Raw genomic sequence first — 13191 nt, 5'->3', positions numbered from 1 at the left:
GGCAGGCAGAGTAAGGGTGATTATGCCAGGGCCACACAGCTAATCAATATGAGGTCAGATCCATTGTACCATCTAGCTGCCCATAAGGACAGGATGTAGCAATTAATATATTATTCTGAAAGGGACCTTAGAACCTAACCTCTCTGTTTTACAGTTAAAGAAATTGAGATTCAAAGCAAACAAGTAGAATCAGAACCCAGGGCTTTTGACAAGTTCTAACCCTTTCACTTACACAACACTCATTCCTTCCCTGTTTGGGAATCAAAATCACGAACTTCCCGGGCAATGACTCAGGAGCAGAGTTTCTGGAACTTGCACTTATTTAGGTATCCACCCAGAGAAATTGGATGACTAAATAACAAATAATTAAACAACAAAACAATAAAGACCTAAACAAAAATCAAGTAGGATGAAAGTCACAAATCAAGTAAATGGTCTGTAATGTCAGTCCCTATAGGGACAAGTGGTACAAAGCCAGAGATTAGGTAGATTACACTGGGAATGGGGGGAAAATCCTCCTTTGGGGCCTAGGAGACTGGGTCAGGTTGGGAGGGGAGTAAAACCCAACCAGAATTGGTAGAGGCAGAGCATGAAGTTGCAAGGGCTGGATCTCAGAACCAGGAAGATAATATACAAGAAGGAAGTTGAAAGGCTGGGAAGGCCTGGAGCTGACAGTTTGTCTGCCCCACCCTAGGCCAGACCAAATAAATAAGTTTCTTATTTATTTAATTTCTTTTTAAGCCCTTACAGTCACTCTAAGACAGAAGGGCAAAAACTAAGCAAACAGGGTTAAGTGACCTGCCCAGGATCACACAAGTGGGAAGTATCTGAGGTCAAATTTGAACCCAGGGCCTCCCATCTCCAGGCCTGACTTTGTATTCACTGAGCCATCTAGCTGCTCCTGACTCTTATATTCCTAAATCTGTGATCCTATGTTCACTGAACTTGACCCTGTGTATAAATCTCATCTCACAAATGTGCCATTTTTATTTCTTTCCAAATTCCCATGCCATGGCTGATCTTGCCTAGAGGCTCATGGTTCTATAGCCATTGGGTTTGTTGAGATTCATCAGCTGTTTGCCCTCTGGACCCCCAGCATCTCTCCTGTGATAGATGGCCTCCAGCATGTCTAGCCCTGCTGACTTTCTCTGTAGCTTTTCCCTTGCCAGGTTCACTACCTTGACAGGCCTCTGATCATTCTTTCCATTCCACACTGGGAAGAGTGCAAGCTTCTGCTCTTCCCATTGGTTGTGGTGCCCAGACTGTCATGGGCAGCCTCAGGGGGGTTGACATTCCTGCTGTCCTGGTCAGGAGGCTCCTCTTCTTTAGCTGTGACCGAAGATCGACTAGGCTGCTTCCCCTCTCCTGCTCCGGGCTCCAGCCGGTGCCTCAGATCCATGCCTCCCGTTACTTTCTTTATCTCTAGGCCAACTGTGTATATTTTGCCTGGTGAACAGTATTATCTAAAATAGACAATCATGAGGCAGCTGGGTGGCTCAGTGGATTGAGAGCCAGACCTAGAGAGGGGAGGTCCTAGGTTCAAATCTGACCTCAGACACTTCCCAGCTGTGTGACCCTGGACAAGTCACTTAACCCCCATTGCCTAGCCCTTACCACTCTGCTGTTTTAGAATCGATACTAAAACAGACAGTAAGGCTTATAAGTTAATTAAAATAAAACATGTCCTTTCTACACTGGTCAGCTCCAGGCAGCTTGACAGTGGAAGAACAGGGATAGCTTATTCACTGAAGATGCCTGTAGTTTCTTAGCGCAGACCTCCAAGTCCTTGTTTGGCTGGGATTCACCTGAGTGTTTTCTTTTGGTGGAATGGTAGAGAAACCCCTTCATCATGCTCCCCACACTGAGGTGAAGGCAGAGGAGGATGTCCATTAATTGCCCCTGGATGAGGGAGATGCAGGTCGTGCAACAGTCCATATAGCACCACCACAGTAACAACTAGCATCTCTGAGTGCCTCTGGGTGCCAGGCCCTGGGCTAAGCACCTTAAATCTGGGAGTCAGTCAGGGCACGGAGTGAGGGAAGCTTTGGCCCAGCTCAGGGTGCGGGGCACCAAGATGGTTCAGTGTAGGATGTTTTGTGAAACCGAGGGGTAAGTGGGAATGCCTCTTAGTGTCTTCCTTGGGTAGTAAGAGTCTGAGTGAACTCTTAACCTTTAAGGGAGGGCCTTGGCTCTCAGGGTCATCCTTTAGTCGTGTGCTATTAAGTTGCCGTGTGAACCCAATGTTTGATCCCACCTCCTGGAACCGGGATAATCTTTGTGCTTTATTTAGCCAAGCCAGCAGATATTTATAAAGCACCTCCTGTGTGCCAGGCACTGTGCTCAGGCCTGGGGCGACAGAGGAAGGCAAAAGATAGTCCCTGCCCTCGAGGGGCAACAGGCTGTTGGGGATGACCACGTGCAGACAGCTGAGCCCAGGCCAGACATATGCATGATACGTTTTCCATAGCACTTCACATGTGAGGTGGGTTAGTGTAAGTCATATTGTACCTATTTTATGGGTGAAGAAACTGAGGTTCAGAGAGGTTAAACCAGAGCTGTTGAAGGTAAGGGCCAGGATTCAGGTTGCACCTTCTGTCCCTTCCCTGGGACGTAAGGTCAGGCTGACCATCCATGGCTCTGACAGCAGCTTTTATCCTCCACCAGCTAAGCATGCTCCGCATCTCACCCTCCATGGGCCACGCTCTGGACATGAACATGTCCCTCCGCCACCTGCTCTTCCTCCTGGAGTACTGCATGGTGACGGGCTATGACTGGTGGGACATCCTGCTGCACGTGCAGCCCAGCATGGTGCAGAACCTGGTGGAGAAGCTCCATGAAGAGTACATGCGCCAGAACGCGGCGCTGCAGCAGGTGAGCGGGCTGTGGGGCAGGGAGGCTCCCTGGAGCATTTCACTGTCCCCTGTTCACCCTCCTCAGTGGTTAGAATGCCGACCTGAAAGGCCAGAGCTCCAGGCTTATTCATTGAGAGGGAGTGTGGGAAATGAAGGTGTAGACATGCTCTGCCGCACTGGCCCTTGGTGCCTGGAGTGGCATCGGTAATACGGACTGTTTCAGGGTAAGTTACTGGGTCAGATAGTCTGACTCCTCCATTATGTAATCCAGGGACCTGGGATCCAAGGGTTTGAGTTCTCTGGGCCTTCCTTTTCTCCTCCTAGGACTGCTGCTTTTCCTTTTTTTTTTTTAAACTCTTATCTTCTGTCTTATTAACAATTCCAAGACAGAAGAAAAGCTAGGGCTAAGAGGTTTTCCCAGGGTCACACAGCTAAGAAATGTCTGAGGTCAGATTTGAACCCAAGTCCTCCCAACTCCAGGCCTGGCTCTTTATCCACTGGGCAACCCAGCTATCCCCTCTCAGGGCTTCTCTTTTGTGTCCTAAAGCCAGTGGACCCTTTTTCACAACCAGAGTTTTTAAAACAAAATAAAATACCGAGTATTACAAAAGGAAACCAGTTCTTTTGAATTAAACATGCCCTTCCCCCCCCAAACCCCCCATCCAAGCTCATGGATCCCTTGAAATCTCTCCAGGATTTAGGTGATGTCCATGTTTCTTTCTAGCTCCTATATTGTGTGTTCTGTGGAGGTTCACGGGCAGGTCAGGGTGTTACCTCTGGTCCCAGAGAGGATGCAAGACCTTTTTAGTGCTCTGCCCAGGACAGGAGTGTTGGGGAAGGTTCACCATTTAATCTGTGGAGCCAGTTTTTCTACAAGTTGTGTTGTGACAGTGTGGCTCAGCCCGGAGCTTATTGGTATGGGTCAGTCAAGAAGCAAAACACCCAGAGCTTTATTTTCTCTGACATATTCTTGGGGGAAATTGTTGTAAACGTTTTCATAGGATTTTAAAGCTAGAAAGATACTTGGTCATCATAGCCCAATCTCTTAAGTGGAAGTTTATTATGGACCACCTGGGATGTGGTTGGGAACTCGATTAAATGACGTCTGAAATCCTTTCTAGTCTTGAGTTTCTCTGAACTCCTTCAAAAAGGAATTTAATTGTCAGGAGGACAACAGAAGAAACTCAGGACCAGAGAGGGGAATGGACTTACCCAAGGGGTGTCAGTGAGTCAGAGGCAGAGTGGGGACTAGAGCCCAAGGCTTCTTGTTGGGATTGACTTGGATGAATGAACTCTTTGTTGCTCCCTGTGTGCAGCCCAGGCCAGAGCATTGATGTTCCGTTCATCAGCCCCTGCTGGCTGTGATACTCTGGCCTTGTTCCATCTTTTATTTCCTCCATCCAACCCCAGGCTAAAAGCCATCCCTCCTGCCATCTATCTGGATAGTTGAGGAGCTGGCGGAGAGTGGCTAGCCAAATCCTCAGTCATTTCATTTCAGGAAACATGAAGAGCTTGAGTCTAATTCAATAGAATTGATTTCCTTTTGTGATACTATTTGAGAGGCTTTGATCCTAAAGTTAAAGATTGGGCCCAAGACCCTCTTCTCTGAGAGGAAAGGACAGTGTGCCCAGAAAACTGTGATAAGCAGCTGCTTGCAGTAAATAATGGGATCTGTTTGAAGCAGGGAGGGAATGTCAGGGAAAGCCTCATTGAAAAGGTGGCATATAATTTGGGTTTAGTAGGAAGGAAAGGATTCCCTCCTCCAGAAATAAAAGAAAAGGGGCAGCTAAGTGCCTCAGTGGACTATGAGCCAGGCCTAGAGATGAGAAGTCCTGGGTTCAAATGTAGCCTCACACACTTCCTAGCAGAGTGACCCTGGGCAGATCACTTAACCCTCATTGCTTAGCTGGGTGTTGGTGACTATTGGCATGCATGCAGAGCTGGCGCTTGAGGAGCTGCTCTGTTCCCTCGTTCCCCCTCTTCCCAGCACCTGAGGACATTTTCCACTGTCCAGCCACCTAAAGCAAACACTTCCTCCCTCCCCACTTTGGGGTAATGTGGGGGGCTCACAGGCAGCTTGAAATTGCAATCTAGGCACACAAACTTGAAAATCTTTGCCAACATTGGCCTAGCCCTTAGCACTCTTCTACTTTGGAACCAGTGAACAGGACTGATTCTAAGATGGAAGTTTTTGGGTGAGGGGGTGGAGGGCAGGGTGGGGAGAGGGAGAGAGAAGGAGAGAAGAGAAGAGTCCACTGTAGTCATTGGTTTTGGAAGGACCAAGGCATGAGATGAGGAAGAAGATGAGGGGATTAGCATCAGATTAGGTCAGAGCCAAATCTGGAGGGATTTGAATGCTTCCATTGGGAGTTTGTAGTTGATTCCCTGTGGGGTGGCTGTGGTCATTTTGGCCTTTTCCACTTATCCCTTAGGTCTGCCCATGCATATATGGAAGAGCCTTAGGCACTGGTGTTAGCTTGGAGGCCTTTAATCATTTATTTCCATCTGCTTTCTTTAATCATCAGATCTGATTGAACTGCTTCAACAGCATGCATTTTTTGTTTTTGTTTTTAAATAAAAACCCTTCTCTTCCATGTTACACTTAATGTTGTATATTGGTTCTAAAACAGAAGAGTGGTGAGGACTAAGCAATGGGGGTAAAATGGCTTGCCCATGGTCACATAGCTAGAAAATGCTTGAGGTCAAATTTGAACCCAGGACCTTCCATCTCTGGGCCTGGCTCTCAATCTGCTGAGCTGGCCAGCTGCACTTTGGCAGGCATTTTTAACCTGGGCTCTGGTTCTGGCCCTGCCACTTAGCACATGGCTCCCCTTCTAAGCCTTCTGCACCAACGTTCTGTGCATTTGTTGACCAGGTTCTCTCCACTCGCATTGTGGCCATGAAAGCTTCCCTCTGTAAGCTCTCCTCCTGCACTGTGGCCCGGGTCTGTGATTACCATGCCAAGCTCTTCCTGATTGCCATCAGCTCCACACTGAAGTCGCTGCTCCGTCCTCATTTCCTGAACACTCCAGACAAGAGCCCTGGTGACCGGCTGACTGAAATTTGCAGCAAGATCACTGACGTGGGTAGGGCTTTGCCTGGTGATTTTTCTCACCTACTTCTCTGCTTCCTTCCCAAGAGAACTGTGCTTATTGAGCAGGTATAGGCTGTTATGTATCTACAAACACAAACATATTGTGATTTCTCAAAGATTGAATTCTTTTTGACAAAGAAAAATAGTTATGTGAAAATAGCCAGTATAATCACATCCAGACACGTATGCAACATTCCACACCCATTGTCCCACACCTCTCTGCCAAGAAGAGGAAGGGGTGTCTCATCTTTTCTTATGGATCAGTTCTGCTCTTTACACTGATTCAGAATTTGGCTTCATTTTAATATTCTTTTCATTTGTATTGTTTTGGTCAGTATATGGATTATTCTCCTGATTTTTCCTGGGTCAGTTCAAAACAGACTTCCTACATTTCTCCAGCTTTCTTATATTCCTCATTTCTCATTGCACATGCAACACACATGGTCGGCCATCCCCCCAGATAAGGGACGTTTCCAGTTCTCTGCTCTCATAGAAAGGGCTGCTGTGAATAGTTTGGTATAGATGGGGCTATTCTCGAGGTAGAGTCTGGCAGTGGAATTGCTGGGTCAAAGGGGCTTAACAGGGTGTTCCCTTTTCTCACCTGATTCCAAATTTGTTTTCTAGAACAGTTGTTTGGCTCATAGCCCTTCCCCTAGTATGCGAAGTTACCTGTTTTCCCAGCCCCTCCAGCATGGACCCATATCCAGTTTTTATCCTCCTTACCAGTTTGCTGTCACTCAGAGTGCTTTCACCTCACGTTGCCTTTGACTGATGGGGTGGCCCTTTATCAAGCCTAGAGCCTGTCCCAGCACCTCCTTTCTCTAGGCCAAGTGATAGTAAAGATGTAAGGAAGCTCACATTTTCCAAACCAAGCTGGGATGTCTTTGTGGTAGACCAAAGCATTGCAGTGGCCTCTTTGAGAACACGGCCTAACCCTCTGTGTTCTAATACAGGGGCTCCTTCAGGTGAAAGGTGAGCCGTGGCAGTTAGGATGAGTGGAGGCTTGTTCTGTGCCCGGTGGATAGTGAGAGAGCTGGCTCCACTGAGGAAGCCATACTGAGGGAGAGACAGACAGAGAACTTCTGAAGGACTTGGGGCTCGGACACTTTGTTCTGATCTCAGGGCCCTTCCAGATCAGACCTCTTACGTTCTTAAAGGCCATTCCACTTCTGACATCCCACAACTTCTATGATCTGAATCTGTGCATCTTGTTTGGCTGATAGATATCGACAAGGTAATGATCAACCTGAAGACAGAAGAGTTTGTGTTGGAGATGACAACCCTGCAGTCTCTGCAGCAGCTTATCCAGTGGGTGGGAGACTTTGTGCTCTACCTCTTGGCCAGCCTGCCCAACCAGGTGAGCATGTTCTGGCCTCCCTGACCTCAGCCATCCTAGCCCACCATCTGCTCTCATCTTCCTTCCACCTTGATGCTCTCTGCCAGGATCATTTGTCAGCATGCAAATCACCAGGAGTGAGTGATAGTCAACAGGTTTGGCAGGTCTTGGGAAGTCTCAGATATGTACCCTTGGAACAGTAGGCCTCTTGGCCTCCCAGATCAGCAAGTGCTGCCGCAGCTCCTCTCAGCAGAGTCCCCAACCACCACTATTCATCCACTCCCAAGAGGGGAACGACATGAAAGCAGGGCTTCAGGAAGATTCGTAGCTAACGTGATTTTTATTTATTTTTTACATTTTTAAAAATTTTTTTACATGATTCATGTTTTTACTTTCCCCTTCACCCCCCCTTTAACCCACCCCTCCCCATATCCAAAACACATTTCCACTGGTTTTAACACGTGTGATCAGTCAAGACTTATTTACATATTATTGATAATTGCATTGGTGTGGTCATTTAGTGTCTACATCCCCAACCATGTCTGCATCAACCCATATGGCTAACATTATTTTTAAATTCCATCAGGGCTCTCCTGTGCGCCCAGGCCACAGCTTTCTACGTGATGGGGCTTCCCTGGGCATGCTCCGAGAATTGATGGTCGTTATTAGGATCTGGGGCCTATTGAAACCGAGCTGCCTGCCCATTTATACCGCGACCTCTGACACCCAGGATAGCATGTCTCTCCTCTTCCGGCTCCTGACAAAACTCTGGCTCTGCTGTAAGCAACACATTGAAACTCTCTGCTATGCAGGGAGAGTTTTTTTCTGTAAGGAAATGGGAGGTGGTATGGGTTAGTGACTTCATGGCCTGGGAAGCTCAGAGGGAATGAATTCCAGTCTAGTCTCTGCCCCACCCTAGTCTGCCACTCCAAGAAAGCTGTTTGAGTATTATTGGTTACATATCTTCATCTCTGAAATGAAACATGGCAGATTGTGGTATTTGTCAAATATATCTGACATGGGGCTAACAGGTTTTTAAGGATGAGTGCAGCATAGGGCAGCTAGATGGTGCAGTGGGTAGGGCACTAGGTCTGGAGTCAGGAAGACTCATCTTCCTGAGTTTAAATGCATCCTCAGACAAGTATTAGCTGTGTGACCTTGGATACCTTAACACTATTTGCCTTGGTTTCCTCATCTGTAAAGTGAGCAGGAGAAGGAAATGGTCAACCATTCCATGGTCCCACAGCTATAGCAACTGTCTCTCAGGCAGGATTCAAACTCAGGTCTTCCAAGCTCCAAATGCAGCCTTCTATTCCTCAGTTGCCTGATGCAAAGCTAGAAGAAGATTGACACAGGACAGTTGGGATCCTAAGAGATCTCAGCAGTTTAGAATATATGAAATGTAATGTGGCTAAATGTTAAATCTATCACTTAAGCTAAAAAAATGAATTGCACAGACATAGAATGGGAAGTGTGACTAGGCATCAGGTCCTGGGGGAGAGGACCAGCAATTCTATTGAGCTGCATGCTCACCATAAGTCAGTAGTGTCATATTAGGCCAAGGAGGGGCCAGGGCCAGGAAGGGGGGCCCCTCTGCATCAGCCCACCCCTGGAGGCTTGTTACCTTCCATTCTGGGCACCACAGTTTAAAAGGACCTTGATCAGCCAGAATGTGGCCAGAGGAGGCCAGCAGGGGTGGCAGAGGGCCTGGAGATCAGGCTGTACTTGGATTGACAGAAGAACCACGCAGCTTAGTCTGGAGAAGAAAAGACTCAGGTGGGAAGCTTAGGCAGGCGGGCAGGTCATCCTTAGCTAACTGAAGGGCTGGCACGTAGAGGAGGCACTAGAATCATCCTGCTTTGCAAGTCAGGCCCAGCATCCCAACAATGAGAGTTTTCCCAAAGTGGAATGAGCTGCTTCAAGAGGTAGCAAGTTCCCCATCACCATAAGACTTTGAGTAGAAGCTGAGGGATGGTCACGGTGGGATTCCTCTTCAGGCGGGGGTGGGGTTGATCTTGGAGAGCCCTTTCAAGCCTGACATCTCATGCCTGTAGAATCTCGAGTGTCAGAGCTGACTTGTCACACTGGCAGGGGCCTTGGAGAGCCTCTGAACAAATGGTGAGTCAGAGGGGCAGTGAGGGGTCCAGGGTCACCCAGCTCACACACAGTAGAGACACCTTCCTCAGAGGAGTCTTTGAAGATCAAAAAGAGACCCTGGAGATCAGATGTCAAAGCCCGAAGGACCTTGGGGTAACTGTTAGGTCTGTCTCTAATTTTGTAGACCCCAGAAGGGCCTTGTTTCGAATCATCCACAGTGATTCAGTGTCAGAACTAGACCCTGGATCATGTAAACAAATGAATGAAAGCATCCAGCATTTACCATTGGGGGTACAAATGCAAGCAAACAAATTGGTTTTTGCCTTTGATGAACTTAGATTCTGATTGGGAAAAACAATGCATCCAGGCATCTGGGGAGTGAGGGGAGGCAGGGGCTGTACATGCATGTGACAGCGTGGTTTGGCAATGCCAGAAAGCATCATGGAGGCCTGGCTGGGTACAGAGCCCAGGGAGCAGGGCAGGGTCAGCTTCTGGGGGGAGAGGGAGAACCAGGTGTGGAAATGCCTGGGAAGTGTTTAGAAGCGAGAACAGAAGCATCAGAACATTTGATTTGTGTCTGCCTTGGAGAGGGCTCAGGAGAACACTCCTGTGTTCTTACCCTCTCTCTGGCCCCAGTGCTGGCCCCCAACTCAGTCTCATGTGTCTGAGGGCTCAGGTGGGCATTGCTCGGCCAACGGAGGTGCATCTGGCCTTTCTTTGGATGTGGAGGGTCAGGTTTGCAGGGTGGCATGGAAGGGCAGCTCTGCCTTCATCACAAAGCCCTGTTTTCCCCTTCCTGCTGCTGCTGCTCACAGTGGGTCCAGCCCAAGAGCCCCATCTCCTCCAGGGCCTGGCGAGGAAGTTCTTGTTTCCTGCTGGTCACCAGGTTCTCCCTTCTCTAGGTCGGGATGAGAACCATCCCTCGGAGCCCGATGAGACCCTGATTGATGAGTGTTGTCTCCTCCCGAGTCAGCTGCTCATTCCCAATCTGGACTGGCTGCCCATTAGCGACGGCATCATCAGCAAACTCCAGAGCAAGCAGCTGGTGCGGCTCCAGTTTGGGAAGGCACCAGGGCTGCTCGGCTATGCTGGCACCCCGCCTTTTGATGTCCTTGCTAGGTAGGGGCGTGCATGAGTGGGGGCCACAGCCGGGACCCCTGGGGGAAAGCAAGTAAATGGGTTCTGGGTGGTGCCAGGGGCGTTGGTGTCAGGGGGAGCAAGCTGTCCTGCAGGCCCCGCCAGAGGACTCCCAGACCCTTGTGGGAGGCTTCCTAGAGGCCAGGAATCGCCTCTCCAGTGTCCCTGCAGCTGCCCCCTCCCCTGCCCGTTCAGCCCAGCATGTTTCCAGTGTTTCCTCAGACTGAGCCAGCATGTGCTGAGCAGAGGCTCTGTGACAGCTGGGGACACTGGAGGCAAGGAGTGGGAACCCAGGGCTCGGGAATTTAGAGACAGGGAATGTGTGGAAAACTATTTCAGTGTGACGTTTCCTTTGAAGTCCTGCGTATTTCATTTTGGGCTTAAATGCACACACAAACCTGGGAAAGGGGGTGGTGTTTCTGCTTTCCCTCACCAAAAGGCCAAGAACCTCCACAGTCCAGCATGTCTGGGCTTTCTTCGCCTCCGCCTCCTCATCAGTATGAAGATGGGGACGATGGCAGTGTTCCTGGAAAGTGCTTTTTTTAGACCTCTGGGGCGGGGGGGGGGGGGGCTCGGAGAGACAAGCATTAAGCACCTGCTGTGTGCCAGGCACCGTGCTAGGTGCTTTACAAATAGTCTTGTCTGAGCCCGTTTTTATTATTGCGGTCATTGTCGGCACCATTCTGGGGAACCCACCTTTCTGGCCTTTTCTGTGCTCTGAGCAGGCCATTTCCCCCCGGTTCTCCTTATCTCTTTATGTGCAGGGCCCCCGGGCAGCCGAAGATCGACCACCTCAGGAGACTGCACTTGGGGGCGTACCCCACTGAGGAGTGCAAATCCTGCACCAGGTGAGTCTCCTGGAGCCCAGAGCAGGGGCTGCAATCCTGCTCCCACGGGCATCTGGGGTCAGAGAGGCCTGGCTTTGAATTCTGCCTGACCTTACTAGTTGTATGAACACAGGCAGCAGGCCTTACACCTAGGATCAAATGAGATAGCGTGCGGCCCCTGCTGTAACTGTCCCCTGTGGTCATGGCGTTATCACTTCCTCCTGGAGGCCTTCCTGTCCATTTTCAGGTAGATCTGAAGAGAAGTTTCTTCATGAGGGGCCCAGGCTGTCTGCCTGGATCTTGCCCCATTGATCTCGGACTCAGCTCTGTTGAAGGAGTAGAATGGGCCTTCCCCGTCATCTGTCCCATCATTCCCTTCTCATCTCCAGCCTAAACTCCCCTGACATAGCAAAAAAGGCATGATAATGGTTCAGATTTCTGTAGCACTTTGAAAATTACAAAGCGCTTTGCCCACAGTGCTGCTGGAAGGTGCCTGACTGCAGATGTTATTGCTCCTGGTTCATGAATGAGGAAGTAGAAAGCTTAAGTGTCTTACCTCGGGGAAAGCCATGGTTAAACTTGGCTTGGCTCTGCTGGGTTCCCTGAGCCCTGTGGGTGCTGCTCTCCCCAGGGCCCGACCCCAAGGTTCTCATCCTGATGCTCCCTTCCCCCTCCCAGGTGTGGCTGCGTCACTGTGCTCAGGTCCCCCCACAAGGCAACAGCAGTGAAGCAGTGGGAACAGCGTTGGACCAAGAACTGTTTGTGTGGGGGCCTGTGGCGCCGGATGCCCGCCAGCTACTCCTGACCAAGAGGGGGCCTGCAGAGGCCCTGGGCTGGCCCACCTCTACTCTGCCCATGCCTGCATCCCAGAAGGGACCTGGCTCCAAGCCATGGAGTCTGCAGCCAGCATCTCCCAGCATGGCATTTTGTAAATATGTTTGTAATATGCTCTGTACAAAAAAAAGGTCTCTTTTGGGACTTCTTTCTCCTTGATGCCCTGGGCCACTGTGTGTCATGTTTCAGTCAGGAATAGGAACATCTCCCCTTTCCCTCTCCCCCAAAAAAGAAAAGAAAAATCTTGCTTTGGGGAAATTGATGTGATGGGAAAATGGAAGCACCTCCATGACCCTGACAATGTCCAGGGTGTAGAGGAAAAGGGTAGGACTAAGCCTCAGGGCTGACTGCCACCATCTTACTGGGTGACTTTGGATAGGTGGCTCCCCCTTTTTGTGTCTGAGTTTTCTCATCTGTTAAATGAGGACCTTCAGCTAGAAGGTTGATGGTCAGAGGATCATGGGAATTGGTAGGTCCAGCATTCTGCATTCTAAGCTCTGACCCAGCTCTGATCTTCTTGGTCTAAAGGGCCCTCCCCACACTGATAACCTCTTCCAGGGCAGCTTCCAAGACCAAAGTTCTCCATCTCTGTAGAGTGACAGTCTTTGAGAGTCTCCACTCAGATCTGGAACTAGAAGGGACCTGGGAAGCCACCTCATCTACCTCTCACTGTACAAATGAGGAAATTGAGACTCGGAGAACTATGCATCAGGTGGAGTGAACCCAAAGTCGACCCTGTCTGTGCCCTTTTCCAAACTGCGACTCCTGAAGCTCCCCAGCAGCAAAGCCTGTCCCTCTTGAGCCACTGGCAACCCCAAGATTCAGATCCGAGATAAGCAAGACCTACTTTGTTTTGAAAGATCTTCTTTCTGGATTTTGCTTTCCCCAAGGTTCCAAATCTAAATCTACTTTAACTATAGATCCTCTATCTGAAAGGATTTTTAAAAAAATTTTTATCCTTTTCAAGTGATATTACTTGCTTCAGATATAGACTGGTAGGATCTCAACCCACAA

General features: G+C 49.3%; 1 protein-coding gene across 1 annotated transcript in view; it reads left to right on the top strand.

Annotated features, from left to right (window-relative positions):
* Positions 1 to 12336, top strand: part of MED16 (mediator complex subunit 16) — a 43200-nt gene extending 30864 nt beyond the window's left edge. The window contains exons 8-14 of the mRNA XM_044671673.1: positions 2665 to 2871; positions 5728 to 5938; positions 7170 to 7303; positions 7869 to 8061; positions 10282 to 10498; positions 11281 to 11364; positions 12022 to 12336. Coding sequence (XP_044527608.1) covers positions 2665 to 2871; positions 5728 to 5938; positions 7170 to 7303; positions 7869 to 8061; positions 10282 to 10498; positions 11281 to 11364; positions 12022 to 12148 — 1173 coding nt within the window. The 3' untranslated portion in view covers positions 12149 to 12336. The remainder of the gene's footprint in view (positions 1 to 2664; positions 2872 to 5727; positions 5939 to 7169; positions 7304 to 7868; positions 8062 to 10281; positions 10499 to 11280; positions 11365 to 12021) is intronic.
* The last annotated feature ends 855 nt before the right edge of the window (positions 12337 to 13191 follow it).

This window comes from Gracilinanus agilis, chromosome 1 (genome assembly GCF_016433145.1).
Source record: "Gracilinanus agilis isolate LMUSP501 chromosome 1, AgileGrace, whole genome shotgun sequence".
Taxonomy (NCBI): domain Eukaryota; kingdom Metazoa; phylum Chordata; class Mammalia; order Didelphimorphia; family Didelphidae; genus Gracilinanus; species Gracilinanus agilis.
This window is presented reverse-complemented; position numbering and strand designations above follow the sequence as displayed.